General features: G+C 39.6%; 1 protein-coding gene across 2 annotated transcripts in view; it reads left to right on the top strand.

Annotated features, from left to right (window-relative positions):
• The window catches only part of Desi2 (desumoylating isopeptidase 2), a 42,611-nt gene extending 20,324 nt beyond the window's left edge, over positions 1–22,287 (top strand). For both annotated transcript variants that reach the window (XM_038349753.1, XM_038349754.1), the window contains exons 2-5: positions 10,142–10,214; positions 11,647–11,740; positions 12,467–12,608; positions 18,948–22,287. In XM_038349753.1, the coding sequence (XP_038205681.1) occupies positions 10,142–10,214; positions 11,647–11,740; positions 12,467–12,608; positions 18,948–19,181 (543 nt within the window). In that variant the 3' untranslated portion in view covers positions 19,182–22,287. The remainder of the gene's footprint in view (positions 1–10,141; positions 10,215–11,646; positions 11,741–12,466; positions 12,609–18,947) is intronic.
• The last annotated feature ends 205 nt before the right edge of the window (positions 22,288–22,492 follow it).

Genomic DNA, 22,492 nt, shown 5'->3' with positions numbered 1-22,492 from the left:
TTCATGGGAAAGTCTGCTGGATACTGTGTGCCTATAGGCCGAAGATAGATGCTCCCACAATACAAAAGAACTTTGGGTGACTGTCCAGGCAGCGAGATGTCTCTATCATTTCAAGAGTTTGGAAATTGCATATTTCTTATTTACTTAGGTAATATTGTGTCCTTCTGGAGTCTTTGATGGAGCTGAAGAAGAATAAATAGATAGTTATAATTTTCCTTAGTTATGATAAAAGATAAAGTAGATATATATAGAGAGATAGATATAGATATAAATATTGTAACTATAATTCTTGCTTGATAACTGTTCTGTTATATGTAATTTTACTATGTTAGAGTGAAAGCCTTTCTTTTTTGTTTAAACAGAAAAAGGGGAAATGATGGAGGTGGGTCTTCTATCAATCTGTTGATTTCATTGGTTAATTAATAAAGAAAACTGCTTGGCCTAATAGGTTAGAAAATAGGTGGGTGGAGTAGACAGAACAGGAAGAAGGAAGTGAGGTAGATGGCTCAGACAATTGCCCTGCCTCTGCAACCAGATGCGATGAAGCTCCAGCCCAAGATGGACGTATGCTAGAAACTAAACGGTAAGGCACCACTTCATGGTGCTACACAGATTATTAGATATGGGTTAATCAAGATGTGAGTAAGAGGCTGAAAATAATGGACCAGGCAGTGTTTAAAAGAATACAATCTGTGTGTTGTTATTTTGGGGCAAAAGCTAGCAGATGGCCAGGAGCTGGGTGGCGGAAGGCAGCCGGCCTGCAGCTCCTCACTACACAGCACCCATGTAAAAAAACCAGGCATGCATCTGTAGTTAGGGCTCAGAGACAGGCAGGTCCCTGGTGCTTTGCCAGCCTCGGCACATTTGTGAGTTCCACATTCAATTCAGTTCCTATCTTACTTAATACACAGCCTCTGGTCTCTTCATATACCATGCACCCACACACGTGCCATAAAAGAAAAAACAAAAAACACTGCACACAGAGACACATGCATATATAAAATAATAGGAGTAATAAAAGTAGCTGAGCATTGGTGACATACACCTTTATTCCCATCCGTTGAGAGGCAGAGGCAGGTGGATCTCTGAGTTTGAGGCCAGCCTGGTCTAGAGTTAGTTCCAGGACAGCCAGAGACACACATAGACCCTGTCTAAAATAATAGTAGTAGTAGTAGTAGTAGTAGTAGTAGTAATTAAAAGAACTGGGCCTGGTGGTACATATTTGTAATGCTATCACTCCTGAGGCTCCCTAGGCTACCTAGTGCATCCAAGGAATCCGAGGCTTGCCTGGAGTCCTTAACAAAACTGTGACTCCATAAAAAACAACTAAAAATAGTGACAGCAAGGAATAAACACCACGTTAGGGAAGCATTGGAAATCACTACTGCTAATTTTACAAATCTTACCTGTGAAAGGATGTTAGTTACTTCAGCTTGAATAGTTAGTGATGATAAATCACTGTAGGAGAATTTCATAACTGATCATTCAGTAAAAGGCTCAGTTCTCCTAGCTTGTTTACAGTTATTTCAGGAAATTTCAAAACAGGGCCTTATCCATGCTGTCTGCACAGCAGAGGCAGGACTTGATAAAGCATGCTGACCTTGAATTAAATTCCTGTCTTCCCAGGCAGCCTGCCACGTATGTAAAAGTGAGCTCTCTAGGCTTGTTCTCTAATAATAGATCTAGGAAGCCTGAACAGGGGCAGAACATTTGGAGTTCATCACGCTTTGACCAAACCTCCAAGGAAGGGCTTGCCCTTCTGTGATGAATGTATTCAGGGAAATGCTCACACAAAGAAAAAGCATCTGTTTACTCTGACTCATTTTGTGAAGAAAACTAAGTTTCTTCAGAAATGTGCTGCTGTTGTGTATGAAGAAGTGGTGGCCAGACTACATACTGAGTTCTTTCCTGCTGCTGTTGAAGTAAAAAAGTGCTACTTTTTTACATCCTGTTTTCCTTGTAACCAAAAGCACACAAACATAGAAGGCAGCTTACAGTTAGATATGCACACTGTGATTTAGAAGTAATCTATTTGAAGTTTGGTTAGGAATAGAAAGTTCAGGAACTAACTGTGTTTCCTTTAGTGTAACATGAATTCTAATTGGTATTAATTTTATCCCAGAGTCAGATATAGGGGTTAATGCTGAAAGATCAGAGAAGCAGAGCAACCAGTCACTAGAGAGTTCTTACCTCTACCAATGCTCAGACCAAGGGGCAATTCTGTCTCTATCCTCAGACTGCATCTGAATCCTGTCTCCTCCTCTCTTATATTCTTCTCTCCTCCCAACCATATCACTCCTGTCTCCACCTCCCTAGTGCTGGGATTAAAGACGTGGAATGCCAAGTGCTAGGATCACCTTTGTGTGAGTTTTTCTTTAGACAGATTCACTCTTGTGTGGCCCAGGGTGGCCTTGAACTGACAAGAGATCTGTCTGCTTTTGTCTCCTGAGTGCTGTGATTTAAGCTGTTTGCCACACTACCTGGCTTCTGTGGCTAACTAGTGTCTTAGCTCTGCACTCTGATCTTAAGGCAAGCTTTATGTGTTAGATCACAAACAAAATATCACTACACTTTAGTGTTGCCAGAAAAATTTTTAGGGTATCTGTGTTTTGCATTTTTTGTTTGTTTTCTTTGAGAGTCATATCCATAATCTATATAAAGAAAAGCATCAATTAAGGTAGGACATAAATCAATTACCTATTTGTGTTATCAGTTAATTTTTTTGTACATACTTCATAGAATGTAGTTATACAAACCTACACGGTATAGTCCAGTCACCTCACCATGGCCTGGTGCTGTGGTTGAATCCCAGTGCACAGTACATGTGACCTATGGATACAGTAAAAGGTGAGGTAAACATGAGGTGCTAAAAAAACTCCTGCCCTCATAACACAGCATCTGGCTTTACAGGGAGCTTTTCCTCCCTTTTCTTTAATAAGTATGAGAAGTACATTGTAAAATAACAGCAAAAACCAGCAACATTTATTATTATCAAGTCCTTTGTACTATAATTATATGTACTATACTTATATAAAATGTTATATCTTACATATACTTCTAAGTTTGTTTATACATACCAGCATCACCACAAACATAAATAATGTGCTGCACCATTACCTTAATTATGTGTCATTAAGCAATAGGAACTTTTCAGCTGTTATAATCTTATGGTATCATCATATATGAGGACTGTCACTGACTAAGAATCATTGTGGCATGTGAGTTCTACATGATGAGATGTTCCTCTCAAAGTTTTACTGTATATCATCTCAGAATAAGGAACAGAAACTTACTTCCTTGTTAATTTCTTTGTTCTCAGTTTGCTAACAAGGAAGAAATTGGCATTGCCAATTAAAAGAATAAAACCTGTTTTATACTTGGAAAAATTGCTGCTGAGTGATTCACGGCATATATAAAATAGTTTTGTTTAGTCAAAACAGATAACTATAATTTATATCTATGAAACAATATACGCGCTGGGCAGTGGTGGTGCACGCCTTGAGTCCCTGCACTCGGGAGGCAAAGGCAGGTGGATCTCTGAGTTCGAAGGCCACCCTGGTCTACAGAGCAAACAAGTGCCAGGAGGGACTCCAAAGCTATATACAGAGGAACCCTGTCTCGTAAAACCAAAACCCAGAACAAAACAAACCATACTCAGCCAAGTATAGTATTAAAATACATCTGTAACCTCCCTACTCAGTAGGCTAAGTGAGGAAGATTTTAAGTTCCAATTAGCCTGGGTAACGTAGTAAGACCCTTGTCTCAAAAATGTGCTTGTAAATGTATTCTTGTGCCATTTGATAGAAATTAGTGGAGCCTTTACTATATTGAGAACATTACAAAGTTTCAATTATTATAAGCAGAAAACACATACCTGTCAGCAGTGACTCCTCACACCGCCAGTCCCATAGTCATAAACAGTGTGTAACCTGCTTTCTGTCTGTATAGATTTGCCTGTTATGGCTGTCCATATGAGTCGTGGAATGTGTTATGTGGTTACTGCAAGCAGTGTTTAAGCAACAATATTAGTTATTGTGCCTTACATAGTATTAAAAGCCTTCAAAGAAAAAGATGTTAGGAATGAGAATTGTACTTGTTATTTAATTCTGTACAAAGGAATATTTTTGCTTTAAAAAAATCTATTCCTAGCAACTTGTGACTTTCTAGAACCTTGAGCAAAAGCAATCGGAATGTCTAATTTTCCATTTGAAAGAAGCTACCACTTGCAAAGAAAGCTACTGGTATTGTTTATCACTGTGCTGCCTCAGCAGTTCTTCAGGTGCTTTATATAGGCCGCATTCATTATTGTGAATGCCAAAGTTCTGGTCAGATTTTGAAGTGATACATGATTCTTTTTAAGATTCTCTCATTTTATGGAAAAAAAATGTGTCAAAGCATAGCCATTTACTTTTAGTATATAAAGACTTGAATTTTAGACCGAAGTAATGAATCCACAAGTATATATTAGTTCTAAGCTTTGAATTCTTAAGTATGGAAGAAATTATTTTCATTTGTGAAAAGAGAGAGTTCAGGGACCTCATTCTGCCAAGTGCCTTCCTGCCTTACTGTCTTGTCAGGAGTCATCATTTAAGTGTAATCTTTTCATAAAATTGTTTCTCTTTTTTAATAAAACGCTTAGATTCCCCATTCTAAGTGTGTTTCAAAGCACTTTTGGAAGACTATTTACTGTCTACCTAAAAGAAAAGTTATAATTAAAAGTGAACATTAGATAGAAATATTCCATTTAGTACTTGCTTAAAATCTTTTTGAGTGATACAAACAGATCAGCAGGCAAAAGAAAGACACTGGGCCTGACTTGGTCTTTTAAACCTCAAAACCCTCCCCAATGACACTTCCTCCAACAAAGCCACACCAACTCCAACAGGGTCACACCTCCTAATCTTTTTCAAGTAGTACCACTCCTTGATTAACCAACCATTCAATTACACGATCAGTTGAGGGCCATTCTTATTTAAACCACCACAACTCCGTGGTTCACCATTAAGAGTTTCTGATGGTCAAGCCCAGAGGTGACGGTGCTTGCCTTTAATCCCAGCCCTCTGGAGGCAGATCTCTGAGTTCAAGGCCAGCCTGGTCTACTGAGTAAGTTCCAGAACAGCTAGCTTGGCATAGTAAAACCCTGTCTCAATTAAAAAAAAAAAAGTTTCTGATGTTCAGATTTTCCTACAGTTGAGAAATAGAAGCCATCTGTGGTCAATTTCTGTATCATTTTTATGTGTTTCCATCAGACAGTGCCCCAATAAAGCTGCTTCATCAGTGAGTTTTTGAGTTCACAGTGGTCAGTGGTGCAAAAGCAATGTACAATTAGTAGAAACTAGACTTGAAAATTTTGAATTTTCAGCATGTTGGACAACAATTGTAGTAGGCCAAAACTCCAACCATTCAAATGAGCCTGTGACTGTGGCTAAATTGGAAGGTAGGATTATTCAGAATATTATTAAATTATCAGAAATTGAGCATTTGTAATATTCTACTCTAAAATACTTAATTTAGATTCTAAAGTTCAGAACCTTTTTCAAAAAATTTCCCCCTTTCCAAAACAGGGTTTCCCTGTATAGCAATAACAGCCCTGGCTGTCCTGGAATACACTTTGTAGACTAGGCTGGCCTTGAACTCAGAGACCCACCTGCTTCTGCCTCTAAAGTTCTGGGATTAAAGGCATGCACCACTATGCCTGGCCCTTTTTCCAATTGTTAAAGTAATGCATATAACACCTATATAAAAGGCCCTGATATAATTAAAAGTGAAAAGAGATCCCTCTAAATATCATTTCTACCCTAGCCTTGTCTGTGTCCATCACTGAACTGCTAACAATTGGATATATTTCAGATCTTATTTATTTTCGAGACAGGGTCTCACAAAGCCCTGGATAGCCTCAAATTTACTATGTAACCAAAGATGACCATGAATTTATGGTTCTTGTGCCTCCGCTGGGACTTTATGCATGTGCCACCATGCCCAGTGATGCTTGGGATTAAACCCGGGGCTTGTGCACATGCCAGACTCTACCAACTGAGCTACATCCTCAGTCCATGGCCCTTTCTTTTGGTAGAGCTTGTTAGTCGAGCTACAAATATTATAACTTGCTTTTTTTTACTTTATATTAGTTTTTAAATTTTAATTCAGAGTATTGGGACAAAGCTCTCAGACAGCCATACAAATGAGCAGCAGCCAATCTATAACTATATATACTCTATAAAGCATTACCTCTTTCCTTTTTAGTAATTGTATAATTCATAATACAGATTTTTTTCTAGTTTCTTTAACCATTTGTCTTAATTAGATTCCTATTGTTTGGCTAAAACAACCATGAGGAAAGGGTTTTTTTTTTTTTTTTTTACTCTTCCATCACTGTCCATCATTGAGGATGTCAGAGCAGGAATTCAAGGAAGGAACCTAGAGGCAGAAACTGAAGTAGAGACTACTGAGGATGCCACTTGCTGGCTTGCTTCCCATAGCTTTCTCTGCCCATTTTCTTACACAGCACAGAACTACCAGCCCAGGTGTGACATCATCCGTAATGAGTTGGACTCTCCCACATCAGTCATTAGTCAAAAAATTGCCCTGCAGACTAGTTTTATGGAAGCATTTTCTCAGTTGAGAGTCCCTCTTCCCAGACGACTCCAGTCTAGCTTATATCAAGTTGACAAAAAATTAAACACACCATTCCTCTCCTGATACTTGTTATATCAAGTTTTGGGGGGCATTATGGACAATAATAAGATTTTATAACATTCTTTTGTATATGTATAGGTATTTCTGTAGAGTAGATTTCTATGAATAGAATAGTTAACCACCTAGATTGATTTATAAATGTGCAATCTTCCTCATCCTTTTCCTAACAAAGTATTGACAGATTTAGGAAAAAAAAAAAAGGATAAATTATAATGAGTATTTTCCTGTTTAGTGAGATTATTCATCTTGGTTGACTACAAATTGTTTCTGTGGTTGCTTACACATCTTTGGGGATTCTTTTTTTTTATGGAACTTTTGTTTATTAGTATACCTGGCTGTCCTGAGCTTTTGTTTACTTGGACTGTAAGGATAGATATATTTGGGTAAATGTTTTGTGGATCTCTTGAGTTTGAAGCCAGCCAGGGCTACACATAGAAAATCTATCTTGAAAAAGAAGGGGGATGGTTGGGGGTGTTCTTTGCTTTTTGGCAATGTTGTTGTTGTTAGATTAGCATGTAAAATAATGAGTTTCATCTGGTATCTTCATATGTTCTTGCTTCTCACTCATTACCTTCCTCGCTGCCCTCACCTCTGTCTCCTACCCATCCCTAGCTGGGCACATTCTTTCCCTCCTTTTTGCTTTCTTGAGAGGGTTTTGCTGTGCTATAATTCTGGTTTTATATTCACCACCGTCTGCCTCAACCTCCCAAATGCTGGTATTACTGGCATTCACCACTATACTTAGTTTAATAATTTATCCACTGTTAATAATTGGTTTCTAAATACTACCTTTGTCAAACAGCAACTATTTGTATATATAAACATGTGTCTCAGGATAGTCTTGATATATCCTGTATTGTCGTGATTAATTTTTCGTTTTTGGGAACCCAGCACGGCCTGGTACATGATCTGGGATTCTACAACTCTGCGACCTCCTCAGCTATAGTGAATATTTGCAGCATAAACAAATGTAACACACCTTTACACAGTTAAAGTCATATATGCATCATAAACAATGTAACACATCTTTACATAGTTAAAATAATACTCCACAATACTACATGCCCCACAGACATAAAATAGTAGTTAAAAATTAAAGACAAATTATCAGTCATCTAACCCAGGAGAAGTCCAATAGGTTTATAAGGCTTGGAATTACTGCCTAGGTATTTGTTTAATGCATTCTTAACTCATTTACCTCTTTCTAAGTGTAAGCTTCTCTAGCCTACCCTTTTAAACCCTTTCACAGTCTTCCCCGTAGTTTCATACCACACTACTGACAGACATCTCCTTTCCCCTTCCACGGCCTTACACTTTCCATTTTCTCTTCTCTGCTCAGTCCAAACTTGGTATCTGAGAAAATCTTATTTGTGCCTGTAGACCCATTTCATATACTAACTACCTCCTCTAGGAAGTTTGTCTTCGTGGCACCTGTAGGAGGGTTGTTCTTACCCTCAATGTTCCTACATACTACTTATTCCTAGTTTCAGACTTTAGGCTGAATTGGGGTAGTAAACAAGCCATAAATGTTAATGAGGAATAAAGTATCCCCACTTGCAGAGAACTCACTAGAGTATGAAAGAAAAAGTTTAGCCTAGAAGAAAAATAGATAGGAACTAAATATGCATGTCTATATGTGGTGCTTTATGTTTGGGTTTTTTTGTTGTTTCGGTTTGGGTTTTTTTTTGGGGGGGGGGTAATGACAGTTTCTCAGTGTGTAGCTTTTGCTAACCTGGAACTCACTCTAATGACCATACTGGCTTTGAACTCATAGAGACCCATCTGCCTCTGCCTCCCAACTGCTAGGGATAAAGGCATGTGCCACCATGACCTGTCAGAGGTCATAAGAGTTATAAAAGGTGACAACTAGTATTTAGATATCAACCCACCAGAGGAATGGTTATCTGATGGAGGTTAATCCTGTCCAGATGAGTCTGCAAGACCATTGACTGAAACTGTTGCTCACTTTTGCTGAGGCACTTGGTGTCACCCCAGTGTCTGCACTGTAATGTGTAATCTCGTGTGATGTGATGTAATTTTATGTTGCATCTCAGTCTAATGGGTACATATGTCTGTGGAAAAAGACTTAATTTAGCTATACATCCTTGATATATAGAATATATACTGGGACATGCTTCATAATTGGATCTATTTGTCCTACAAGGACTATGAAAACTTAAAAACCTGCCTTGTTCTTTTGCTTATTGGGTGACTTTCCCCCAATATGTGGGACCCCAATGGGAAAATTTGGTCACACAGTCAAAAACCTTGGTTCCCACAGTCAAATATCTGCTTCATTCCCTGAGATAAAACTTTACGCCAGCCGGGCGGTGGTGGTGCACGCCTTTAATCCCAGCACTCGGGAGACAGAGGCAGGCAGATCTCTGTGAGTTTCGAGGCCAGCCTGGACTACAAGAGCTAGTTCCAGGACAGGCTCCAAAGCTACAGAGAAACCCTGTCCAAAAAAAAAAAGCCAAGTCTTTCAAATAGATCGCATTTGGGACCTTCAAAGATAAAGAGTATGGCGTGTCCAGGCTTGTTTGATTCTTAGTCTTTCCTGATAAGGAGATTGGATGTTCCAAATTCTCCCACAGCCAACTTGGGAAAGTGCTAACCTCAGTTGACCCCCAGCTCTAATCCTAAAAAAGCTATTAAACTCCCTACACCTACTCTTACCTCGACTTGCTAATACAGGATTTTAATATAGAAATGTAGTTACATGTGAACTCCCCTTCTCTTCTCCCTTCCTAGAATTTAAAGTCTCCTAAATCACCTTTTTTGCCTCTTACTGCTACCCAGGCATCTCTCTAGCCACACCTCCCTGGGGCCATAAAGCAGCTGTCACTTGGAACAGCTCTTATCTGCTTTATGACTTTGAGAAATTCTGATTCTGTCATTCGTGATTACCAGAGAATTGCCTTTGTTTGTGTGTGTGTATAAACTGGAAACGTTGCAGCATGACAGAACAATAAACTGGCATGAAGAATGGAAGAGTTTGTTCATTCACCTTCAGATAGCCAGAGGAAAAAGAGTCCTTTTCACTTCTTGTAGATTCTAATCTGAACCCTGAGAGGGCGTTGAGGTTGGCTTTCCAATAGCCCTTGTTAATGACCCGCTATGTGTGTGCTATTTTAATTACTAATGGCACTTTTATGTCAATTTTTGTTACCAGCCAGATCCAAATTTAGATTTCACTCATTTAAGTTTTATTTTTTATGTGCCGAACCTTAAGTAGTGTGCTGGACTTAAGTTGAATATTTGTCTAGACACAGGAATGCCTTCCAGATTAGATGTGTGAGAGCCGACTAGGCTACTCTAAGTAGAGTTTCATCATTGTAAGGCAAAATAACAAGAATTGAGTTTCTACTCTACCTGTCCTGTAGAGTTGGACTATAAATGAATGGATATTCAAAAGATGTTTTGTTTTGTTTTTCTCTCTCCTTAGTACTGGATGAATGAATACACATCATCTATTGGAATTGGAGTTTTTCATTCTGGAATTGAAGTGTATGGCAGAGGTATGTGTGCACATAGTTTAAATATGCTTTCTAGCTCCAGGATCCATTGTCTTCTTCTGACCTCTGTGGGAACCAGCACTACTTGGTAGCATATACACCTGGATACACACACATTAAATGAGAAAAACTAAACCTCATCTACCTCGTTCTTTGCTGTGCTTTGTCTCAAAACTTACGACTGTATTTAACAAATATGTTCATTTATTTTAAGTATTTTGAGTCAGGCTTGCTATATAGCATGGCTGATCCAGAACTCAGTGTAGACCAAGCTGTCCTCAAGCTTATAATGATCCATCATCCTTCCTCCACCTCTCTAGCACTGAGATTATAAGCATGTACCACCATGCCTAGTTATTTAGTAAATCTTAAGTGATAGGACTAACTTACTTAAACATTTATTTGGAATTGCTTATATCTACTAAGACTTTACCAAAAAAAGAAAAAAAAAGACTTTACCACTTACTATGAGATGCCAGAATTGAAGCCAGAAGTTCTGGTTCTTTCCTGTCCTGAAGCTATCTGCATTTTTGTTGTAGATGAGAGCATATAGTTGGAAATACATGTCTTAGGAGAACGTACAAATAGTGCCCTCCTAACTATAAGACTTGCTGTGAAGAATATGAAGATGGTTGTGTATTTAACGTTGATATTTTACTGTGCTTCAGCTTTGATGTTTTTTTCTCAGACAGGGTCTCTATATATAGTTCAGACCTGCCTGGAATTCACTGGGAATAGCCCAGTCTAGCCTAAAACTCATGATCCATCTGCCTCCTGCGTGCAGAGATTACAGACATACACCCTATGTGTGGTGCAGTGGTGTTTTCACTCCTAATCAAGTGTAAGAGTGGATGCATGCAGATGGTGACCAAGCACACCAAAGCAGGACGGCTCTCCTCAGGAACCGTGAAGACTCATTCTCACTAGACAGTTTCTCCAGTGACATGCAAGCCGAAAAAGTGGCCAAGCCCTGAGCTGCTGGCCTCACGGTGTCACGGCCCACATAGACTGAGCACTTTAGAACTGGTCACTCTACTGCTGGAGTACAGTAGAGCAGTCACAGAGAGTCAGGCAACTGCTACCATTTCAGAGCTTTTAAAGACAAGTATTCTCACCGCCAGGCAGTGGTGGCAGACTCCTTTAATCCCAGCACTCAGGAGGCACAGACCGGATCTCTGTAAATTCACGGCCAACCTAGTCTACAAGAGCTAGTTCCAGGATAGTCTCTACAGCTACAGAGAAACCATGTCTCAAAAAACCAAAAATAAAAAATAAAAAGACAGGTATTCTGTACTGGTAATACCCAAACAGGACCTTGCAAAGGGCACTTTAGAAAAATATTCAGATAACATTATCTTTGTGGTATTTTAAAGCTGATTCAGCATTTTGATTACATTTTATTACATACTAAAAATTTTTACTTTTATCTTTTCAGAATTTGCTTATGGTGGCCATCCTTATCCTTTTTCTGGAATATTTGAAATTTCCCCAGGAAATGCTTCTGAACTAGGAGAAACATTTAAATTTAAGTAAGTAGGGAGAGTAATTTCTATCACACTGTTGTGGGTGTCAGAGCTTGTTTTGTGGGCATAAAGAATTTTTAGATTAAAAAAATCTAAAAAGTTAAAATTTTAAAATTGAATTAAGTTGTTATATAAGGATGGAAAATCAAATAATGTGTGAAATAACCTGTTTATGCTTTTTATTCAGGATCTCTGTAACTTGCACGGCTCCTAACTCAGCACTGGTGCCCCTCAGTCTCCATTTGTTCTTGATAAAATGATTTTCTAATAATTTGTAGATGTCTTTTACAACTAGCTTATATCTAAAATTTTACCTTTTATTGAGTAATATCTGTTATATTTCCAGGAAATATATTGAAGTGTTTTTATTTGATGTTTTGAATAATATATTTTAAAATTTAGCCAAGTTTTCATGGCTTGTCTCAATGCAAACACAAGGGTGATTAATACCAAGAATTTTTTCTTTAGTGAAAATATGTCCAGCTCTTTGCTATAAGTATTTAGCAAGGTTATTTTTACCTTAAATCTGGTTCTCTAATAACAAACAGGTTTCATAAAGCAAAATGGAAACTAAAATCATTGAAATTACTAAGTATCTCATTTACCTTAGTCTGAATATATTAGCCCTGATTTATTTATTGTAATATACCTGTAAATAAACAAGTATTTAATAATGCTTATAAATAACCTGATTGAAACTGCTTTTTTTATTTTGTTTTTTTGTTCTTTAAGAGAAGCTGTTGTTTTAGGGAGTACGGACTTTCTAGAAGATGATATAGAAAAGATTGTAGAAGAACTGGGGAAAGAATATAAAGGCAATGCCTACCATTTGATGCACAAAAACTGCAATCATTTTTCTTCAGCTTTATCAGAGGTAAATTCAATTTCATCCTAAAGTTCTCTGCAGATAACACTTTCCTGGTGTACTTTCTTTGCCACTATATTCAACCTTGGTATTTTTTCCCTGATTCTTCCTGTCCTGGAACCAGCTCTTATAGACCAGGCTGACCTCAGACTCCCAGAAATCCACCTGCCTCTGTCTCCTGAGTGCTGGGATTAAAGATGTGCGCCACCACTGCCCAGCGGAGTCAGCAAAGTTTTAAGTAGTGATTCTGCTCATTCTTTTGTAGTGGGTAGAATGACTACAGATAATTGCCTCTTACTCACTTGATTTGTATCCTTATGTTAGCATTTTATAACTGTGACAAATACATAGAAAAAGACGTATTTTCCAATCACAGTGGATTACCATTGGTTGGAGCCTGTGCACAGTGTGTCTTGGTGGGAACTACACAGAAGAGCCAAGCAGCTTACCATCTGTGACCAAGAGAGAAACAGGGGAAGGAGCTGGTGCCTGGTATTCTTTCAGGAGCATCCCTACTACTCCAGCCACACTTCCTTTCACTAAACCACCCCTTCAGACTTCTGTACTTTTCCACTGTGCCCTGAGCTAGCAACCACACTTAGTACATGAACCTTGGGAGAATGTTTAAGATTTAAACCATAACACACTGCAATTCTTAACTTTAAAAAAATAAAGGTTAAGAAACTACTAGCACTGGACAGTGATGGCACACACCTTTAATCCCAGCACTGGGGAGGCAGAGACAGGTGGATCTCTACACAGAGAAACCCTGTCTTGGAAAAAAAGAAGAAACTTCTTAGCTACTGAGACTTTTTGTTTGGTAAATTTTAGTTGCCTACCTGAATTTTCCTGACTCTTGTTAATAGATAACTTGTTTTGTTTATTTGTGTTTTAAACAGGCACCATATCTGGCTTGTACTATAGTTTTTGTATGTATGATATACTAGTTACTTTTCTATTGATTGATAAAACACCATGTTGAAGGCAACTTAGAAGGGAGGGTTTGCTCAGCTTACGGTTCCAGAGGGTAAGAGTCCATTGTGGTGGGAAAGCATGGCAGTAAGTAGCAAGCATGATGGCGGGAACTGGATGCTGCGAGCTCACATCTTGAATCACAAACTGCAAGTGGTGAATAGCACACTAGGAGTAGGTAAGGTCTTAAGCTCTAAACCCAAGAGGCATATTTTCTCCAACGAGGCCACACCTCCTGAGCCTTGAACCTTGCCAAACAGTGCCACCAACAGGACTAAGTATTCAAATTCCTGAGACCAGGGCTGGAGAGATGGCTCAGAGGTTAAGAGTCTTGCCTGCTCTTCCAAAGGTCCTGAGTTCCATTCCCAGCAACCGTACGGTGGCTCACAACCATCTGTAATGGGGTCTGGTGCCCTCTTCTGGCCTGCAGGCATACACACAGACAGAATATTGTATGATAGATAGATAGATAGATAGATAGATAGATAGATAGATAGATAGATAGATAGATAGATAGAGAGATAGAGAGAGAGATAGAGAGATAGAGAGAGAGATAGAGAGAGAGAGAGAGAGATAGATAGATAGATAGATAGATAGATAGATAGATAGATAGATAGATAGATAGATAGATATTCCTGAGACCATAAGGAACAGATCTCATTCAAACCACTACACATAAATACCTACAATGAAATTTAGCAGCAAAAACATCACGCTGTGCTGTAACAAAAGTTATGCAGACATAGTTTTTGTTTATTTGGTTGGTTGAGTATTTTTGTTTGTTTTGTTTTTTGTTTTTTTGAGAAAGAATGTCTCTACTTAGATTGGTTAGCCTGGAACTCATTATGTAGACCAGGCTGGCTTTGTGCTCACAGAGATCTGCCTGGCTCTCTGCCTCACAAATGCAGGCATTAAAGGCTTGTTGCAGTCTTTCTTAAAAGCATTTTTTAGACTAAAGGTGGCCGATTATAACTTAAAGTGCAGCAGTAAAATTACAGATAAGAGGGCCCATTTCTGTCCTAGAGTCCATTCTGAGTTTGAGGCCAAGTTCCAGGACAGCCAGGGCTGTTGCACAGAGAAACCCTGTCTCAGTGGGGAAGAGAAGTATAACTGTAACCTCTTAACTGAGCCTTTCTCACATCAAACCAAGTTACCTACTTCCAGGATCCAGTGGCTCATAGAAAACATTCTATTTTAAAAGGCAGAAATGGAGCATAACAAGGAATGAATAGACCAAAGCAAGACCAAAAATCAGACCAACAAGGAAAACACCAAACCCCAGAGCTCCATATTGGCATATAGGGCTCCTGTTGGACCCATTTGTGACCTAAAGGGCTTGGGGTAGTGCCACTACCTAAGCTCTTGTTGCCTCAGCACATGCCAGTTCCACTTCATGTGTGCAGTTTTCCTTGGCAGACAGCCATGATTCTGACCTCTCCAACTAACTGGAGTTTCCATTTCAAACTGGGCTCACTGTCGCAGCTTTACACAGTTGGCCTCTCAGGAACTGCCAGGGTTTTTTGCCTACTCAGCAGTTTTCTGACACCATAGTTTAAGATACTATGATTTACACAGTTTTATATCTTTTATGCCCCAGAAAGCTGTTCTATGTAGATGATACTACCAAGCTTTACTGCCAGCTCAGGGAATAGCCTGCTCTTTGGACCACAGTGCAGCAACTTGAGTGTGTTCTGCACAGACACTTCCCTGGGCATTAACGCCTTCAGTTACATTCTTGGTTTAGATTTCCTTCTGTGGGATGTATTTGCATTTTCACAAGTCAGAGCCTTAGATGGGTAGGGTCTTGTCCTCAGGGCACCTTTTCCATTGCTCCAGTGCCAAATAGATTTGTCTTTAATACGTATAGCCTCTCTACAACAGGGGCCTCAACTGCAACTTTAAACGTGCCCAGGCTCTTTCCTGGACGTACTGTACATTTCTAATGTCTTTGCTTCACTTTTGGTCTCTCTTACCTAGATCTAGATGACAGCAAAAATCGGTGGCCACACCATAGCCAAAAGCTGTCCTGCCTTGAAATTCTTCCATCAGACTCACTAGTCCATTACTCTGTGTTTGACTTCACTCACGTTCTCATGACATGGGTAAAATGCAGCCACATCCTTTGCCAGACTAACATGTGATGACTTCTAGCTCAGTTGTTGATAGAGTCAGTGTTCCCTCTGAGACCTCCTAAGCTGGGGCTCCACTGTCTCCTTTTCTCTCAACATTCTTATCTTCCCAGCTCTCACGGGAACACCCCATTAAGATTTGCTTTCAGTGTTTGAGGGTTTTTCTAGCCCAAAGTTCCAAAGTCTTTAATATTCCTCCCATAAACCAGTTCCAGTCCCAAAGAACCACAGGTTCAGGTGTGTCAGAGCAGCAGCCCCACTCCTAGTCCTGCTTTTTGATCCATTACTTGTCTGGTTGCTGTGACAGGATTCCTGACAAAGGCAACTTTAAGGACCAACAAGATGGCTCAGCAGGTAAAGGGGCTTGCTGCAAAGTCTGGCTACTTGAGTTTGATCCCCAAGATTCACACTGTAAAAGGAGGGAACTGACTCCAAAAAGTTACCACTAACCACACATATCATGGCATACGTGTACTTAAATATATATATATATATATTTAACAATTTTTATATATATATAACAATTTTATATATATATATAAAACAATTTTTTATTTACAGAATAAAAGAAGGGGAATTGGAAAGATGACAGTTAAGAGCACTGACTGCTCTTCCAGAGAACTCAGGTTCAATTCCTAACACCCACATGGCAGCTCACAACTGTCTGTAACTCCAGTTCTAAGGGATCTAACACCCTCACATAGACATACGTGCAAGCAAAACAAAATGAAGTAACAAAAAATAAATTAGAGGGGGGAGAGTTGGAGCAGAAAAGTTCAAATAAATAAATAAAACAAGGGAGAGTCTATTGTGGCTTACAGTTAAAGAACAGTTCATCATTGCAGCAGGAGCCGTGCCTTCCCTCCATCTACAGAGTCAGGAAGCAGAGTGATAAATCTGGTGCTGAGTTTCCTTTTTCCTTTTTGTGCAGTATCTGGGACTCCAGCCCATGAATGGTGCTGTCCTCATTTAGGGTATGTCTCCTCACCTCAGAGATCTAACCTAGATAATCCCTCACAGACCTGCCTAGAGCCTTATCTATTTGGTGGTTGGTCCACTTGACATTACCTTCACACAATATAAACCAAAAACTATTTGATGAATAACCATAGTAAAAAAATATTATGTTCCCATTTATATAAATGCATAGAAGACAAGTGTCACAGTTACCTCACTATTAATAGTCATTAAAATAAAATTCTGGTTACAATGCTAAATAACCTACTAATGGGCTTTGACTCAGAGTTTTCAAAACTTAGACCCAAGGTTGTTAAAGAGATGATTTAGCAGCTACTGGCTGCTCTTCTAGGTAACCCAGGTTCAATTCCCAGCACCCACATGGTAATTTACACTCCAGTTTTAGGGATCTGAAGCCCCCTTCTACACACATGGCATACAAATGTACATGCAGGTAAAACACTTGTACATAAAATGCTTTCTTTAAAATGGAAATTTTAAAAAAGTCAAACATCAACCCAACTTTTATGAAAACTTTTTATGAAAGAGTCAGCTAATGGATATTTTAGGCTTGCAAACTATTCATGACCTTAGTTATCTCTGCATCTTCTCGTAACCAAGAGCCATAGTTGTGTATCTATGAACACAGGTGGCTGGATATTACAGACTATTTTAGGTTGATCAGTCCCCAACCCCAAGAGCTGGGTGAAGTCAGCTTCCCTGAAACACAAAGGTATGTCGAAGAGAACAGATTGCTGAATGGAATCAAAATTTGAGAAGGAGAATATGAAATGGGCAGCAAGAGGCTGTCATGTTAACCTAATTTTTCTTAACTACTTCATATGTGGTTAATCTCTGTGCAGATACTCCTGGGTCTATCTCAGATATAAGACACAATGTTGCTAGTGCATTCAGGAGTAGACAGATAGACAGATGAGAACAGTATCAAGTTCATTGCTCAGCCTTCTCCCACATTTTACCCAAGTAAATATTATTTAAACATATTTAAGTACCCATCTGCCTTGCTCTGTGCTCTTGGGCACTGTGATAGATGCTGGGTAATCAAAAATGGTCAGAACACACTACCTGTCTGTAAATGAAGTCACCCCATTTTCCTTTTAACCAAGCTAGAAAACAGATTAAGGAATGTTGCTGTATCCTTAGGGGAAGGTGTTGCACAGTTGCCAACTTTCTAAACGCTCACTACCTCTTTGCTGTAAGAAACTTTGAAGCCTTATTCCAAAGTCATTAACCTAATGTTTGCAGATATTTTAATTTATTTTTATTTTTTTTTGGTTTTTCGAGACAGGGTTTCTCTGCAGCTTTAGAGCCTGTCCTGGAACTAGCTCTTGTAGACCAGGCTGGTCTCGAACTCACAGAGATCCGCCTGCCTCTGCCTCCCGAGTGCTGGGATTAAAGGCGTGCGCCACCACCGCCCGGCTTTGCAGATATTTTAAGATACTAGTTTCAGATCACATGATCATAATCTCTAGCATGACTAGAGGCAAACCATCGAAGTGGCAGTGGAACATGGATTCAGTTGAGCCCAGTTTTTATGAGAGCCAAGATGATACAGGGTTAAGTCAGCATTGTTTTGAGCTGCTTCTCACTATCTAAAATAGGAAGAGGAAGACTCCCAGTCCTAAGGACTCTATAAGAATGAGAAGTGGGCAGAGAGATGTAGCTGGTCACCAGCCAAGAAGGATTCCAGCTGACACCCACTTCTACCCCCTTTAGTCCCCCTAGTCAGGCCTTCATGCTTTGTTCTGACCATAGTCCCTCGGCCAGGGTATTGTGAGCTAGTCTTCATGTGGGCACACTTCTTTCTGGACCATCTGAGCATCCTTGAAACAAATGAAAAATACATAGAATGCAGCCCAGGAATAAGTGGGATGGTAGAAACTGGAAGAGAGTAGAAAAGAACCTGGGAAAAGATTTGACAAGAATACCCAAGACTGACTCTGCTAACAGCCTGGGGCTTCTCTTACTCTAATAACATCTTGTGCTAACAAGCCTTTTTCTTCTGTGTACTGTTCAAAGTAATTTTACATGTTTCCAAGTAGCTCAAGGATCCAAGACAGAAGCCAAGCAGGATTAGCTTGACTTCACAACTGTAAAAAAGAAAGAAAGAAAAGAAAAGAAAAAAAAATACACTACTGAAAGAAAGGAAGGGGTTGCAGAAGGATCCTGCTGGTCTGCAATATATTTTCTCACCCTGTAGCTACCCACCCTTTAGCAGGACCGCCAGCATTATTCTTTTCTCCCTAACGCTGAGCTGTCTCCTCCTTAGATTCTTTGTGGGAAAGAGATTCCTCGCTGGATCAACCGACTGGCCTACTTCAGCTCCTGTATACCCTTTCTACAGAGTTGCCTCCCAAAGGAGTGGCTCACTCCTGCTGCACTGCAGTCTAGTGTCAGCCAAGAGCTCCAGGATGAACTGGAAGAAGCAGAGGATGCAGCCGCATCCGCTGCCATGGCAAGTGCTGCAGCTGGTGCCAGAACTGGGCGTCACACTAAACTATGAGCATCTCCAAAGCCACACCTTCAGAACTGTCTCTAGCTGTTGAATATCACTAGAGAAAAGAAAATAGAGTAAATGTCCTTTGGATATTTTGTATGCAAAGATGGCTCTCCCCCAAATCCCAGTTTTTCAGCTCAGGATTATATTTGTAGTCAAAAACAAAAAACAAACAAAAAAAAAAAAATCACTTGGCGCAGGAGGGAAAACTTTATATGAAGCTGTCCTCTTTTTTTTTTTAATCCACTTGTAAATTTGGATTCACTTCCTCTGTTTTATATGAGCTCTGTTAAATTACGTTTACAGTATTTTGTATCACTGTTTACAAATCTTGCATGGACTTCTGCCACCATGAAAGAAGAAAACCTTCATCTTCAGAAATTAGGCAGGTCATCTTTGTACACATTCTGAAAATCACCAGAACTACAGCATAAAGAGTAGGCACTTGAAGAGGTACTTACATGGTTACAGTTCCCATCACCTGCTTAAGAGCTGTATGTTAGATTTGTATTTTTTTTGTTACCATTTTTGGTGCCCAGATACAGGGATCCAAACTGGCCTGACATAAAGGAGCACACATAGCCCGAGGGCTTGGAGCCCTGGGTCAGTTCCACTCCACCCCTCCCCATTCTGAGTAGCACATTTCCCAAGGTGCCCGTGGAGCAGCTGGTTTCATCCCAAATACGCCACCTCAGCAGGGTGGTATTCTTGTATCTGCCTGGCGTGATGCCTTGATTCTCTAATGAAGATGTTTTCATGGAAGATACTCTTACAACTGACAAGTGTTTTTGCACGTGTGTTGGGGAGGGGCTTCATTTTTATTTTAATACATACTAAACTCCTCCCTGCCCAGGATGTTTTGGGTGGGGCGGGAGTATCCTAACCTAGCTTCCTGAGCAGCAGTATGAACTGACATTAAACTGCTTTTTAACTATCCAGGCTACCTTTTATACTAGACGTTGAAAACTAGAGTCTAAAGAAACACCCCCCAAAGGTAATTCTTTAATATTTAATACTTTGTGTACACCATACCAGAAATGGCTTGTTGGGGCTTATTAGTTCATGATGAGAGTAGTTTCGCCTCATAATAGAAATTCTATTTTCATTGATCTCTTGTTGAAAAATCATATTTTTGTGTGTCTTAAATTCATCTTTTTATGTTCTCTCAAATGTGTGTCTCTTACATAACAATTGTAGGAATGAAGTTGTCGCTACAGCTAAATCTTCTTTAGTAAGGAAGTTGTCTGCTAGAGTCTACCCCCAGTTGACCCTTGGGTGTAAGAAACCAATCATTACATGTTACAATCAATGTTCTGCCTTAAGAGTGAGTGTCCTGTGTAAAGTAGTGGATGCAGCAATCCAAGGTACTGACTGCAGCTTTAGATACTTCATTAGTGTGAAAGTCACATTTCTCTATGTGAGGATACGTATCTTTGAGTAAATTACATCTTTAACTTTGCCATGAGCTGATTTTGATTGATATTTAATGTAAGCACACCCTCTTTAGGGAAAGTAAACCTTGGGTTATAAACACTGGCCTGAGGAAAATGAAGCCACTTTATGCTGTTTGACTGTTCTGTTTCCAGAGAGGAAAGCCGGTGCAAGTTGCTCTGCTTCGTGGGGGGCAGAGCCTGTGTTTCAGGAACCGTGCAGCAGGACAGAATATGCGGTCTTTATGAAGAGTTGACTTAGTTCAGGTCTGAAAATGAGACTTAGGACAAAACACTAACACTCTCCAGGAGGTTGTTCACTAAAAGACGAGACCTAGCCCTCAAGCCCAGGTTAGTAGGTAATGCTTGATATGGTTCACTTGGAGTTTTATTTTTATTATTATTAATATGAATCATGATGTTTTCTAACCCATTGAGATATGTTTTGAATCTGCTGTTGACCCAAGGGAATGGCCCCTCAGTCATTTCTGGGTAAATAGCCAGGAACAGGTCTTCTGTGTTCACCATATTTCAGCAGCTCAACATACAAGTGACTTGCTGATCTCTGTAGCGTTTGAAGTGATAGATAGAAAGGTCTTCTGGGAAATAAACAATGCCTGCACCAGATACCTGGAAGTGAGCAGGTCAGATTCTGGACATGAGGTTTCTTGCAGTCTATTGTACTTGATTGAGGTTGAAAGAGAAAGAATCTCATTTAGTGAGGACCTTCTCTACAGTGCAAATTAAGAATGGGTTTTATTAAGTTTTCTTCTCTTGCCCTTGGACGAAAGCAATCTTGTTCTCAACGAGAACTCATAAGAAAAAAATCCAGGTCAAAACTGCAGTCATGAATTTATATGTGATCCATGGAGTCCAGTATAGCTTCTGTAGTTGTAACCAAGTGAAACCGTTTCTCTTGGAGGGTTGAACAGTAATAGCTATAAAAGATCAGAAAGCTGGTTTCTGGTATTTGTTTTAAATATGCTTGGGTTTTTTAACCCACACTGGGGGCATCAGCTTTAGAAGTGTCACATGGGACGGTAGCAGGTGGTGATTGTCCTAGAGCACCTCCAGGCCTGAGCTCCAGCCAACTATTGCTCTGACTCACAGCAATAGCATCTTACCCATCACCAGCATCTTACAGAGCAGGGAATTCCAGGTGTAGTCCATTGATAGCATTGTGTGTAGAGATCAGGCACCACGGACAGCTGCAGAACTCTTTTCCATGGCTTCTTCTGTCACAAGACGGGTAGAAACACATTCACTGCTTCAGGGCTCTAACCCATGTGTCGTCTTACAACTCCATTATATATTTCCTGTAGCTCTGGTATATGCTATGTTTGCTTTAAATGACTAATTTTAAAAGTTAGATTTTGTCAGCAGTTGGCCGTCCTGCAATTACACCTCGTTCTTGTCAGTATGGGTTTGAGATGTAGCTCGACTGTTAGACTTTCATTATCTGCTCATTCTACACACATCTCCACTGTCAACAGTTGGGACAGCTGTCAATGAATCTTCATGGACCTGAAGAGAATTTCTTGTGAAGTTGAATGCAAGTGTACTGTCATTCAGTGTTTATAAAACACCAGGAACCTTCACTTTTGCTACCTTGATACAGCATTGGGTTATCATGTTACAACATTGAAATACATCGATTTATTAAAAACTACTTTTATAAGAAATGTTTTATAGTTTTTTCTGACCTCTAAGAAACAAGGCTGTTCTGTATTTGTGCTGGGAAGGGTTATTTGTACAATCCAGGAATCCCATCTGCTCTGCAGGAACGCGGCCAGCCAGCGCTTCTGTATCATGTCGTTCTTGTATTCACAGCTTCCCTCACTCAATGATAATTACTTTTTTGCACAAGCAGCAAGTAGCAGCTCGGAT

The sequence above is a fragment of the Arvicola amphibius genome, chromosome 12 (genome assembly GCF_903992535.2).
Source record: "Arvicola amphibius chromosome 12, mArvAmp1.2, whole genome shotgun sequence".
NCBI classification, from domain to species: Eukaryota; Metazoa; Chordata; class Mammalia; order Rodentia; family Cricetidae; genus Arvicola; species Arvicola amphibius.
Note: the sequence above shows the minus strand (reverse complement) of the source record. Positions and strands in the feature narration are given on the sequence as shown.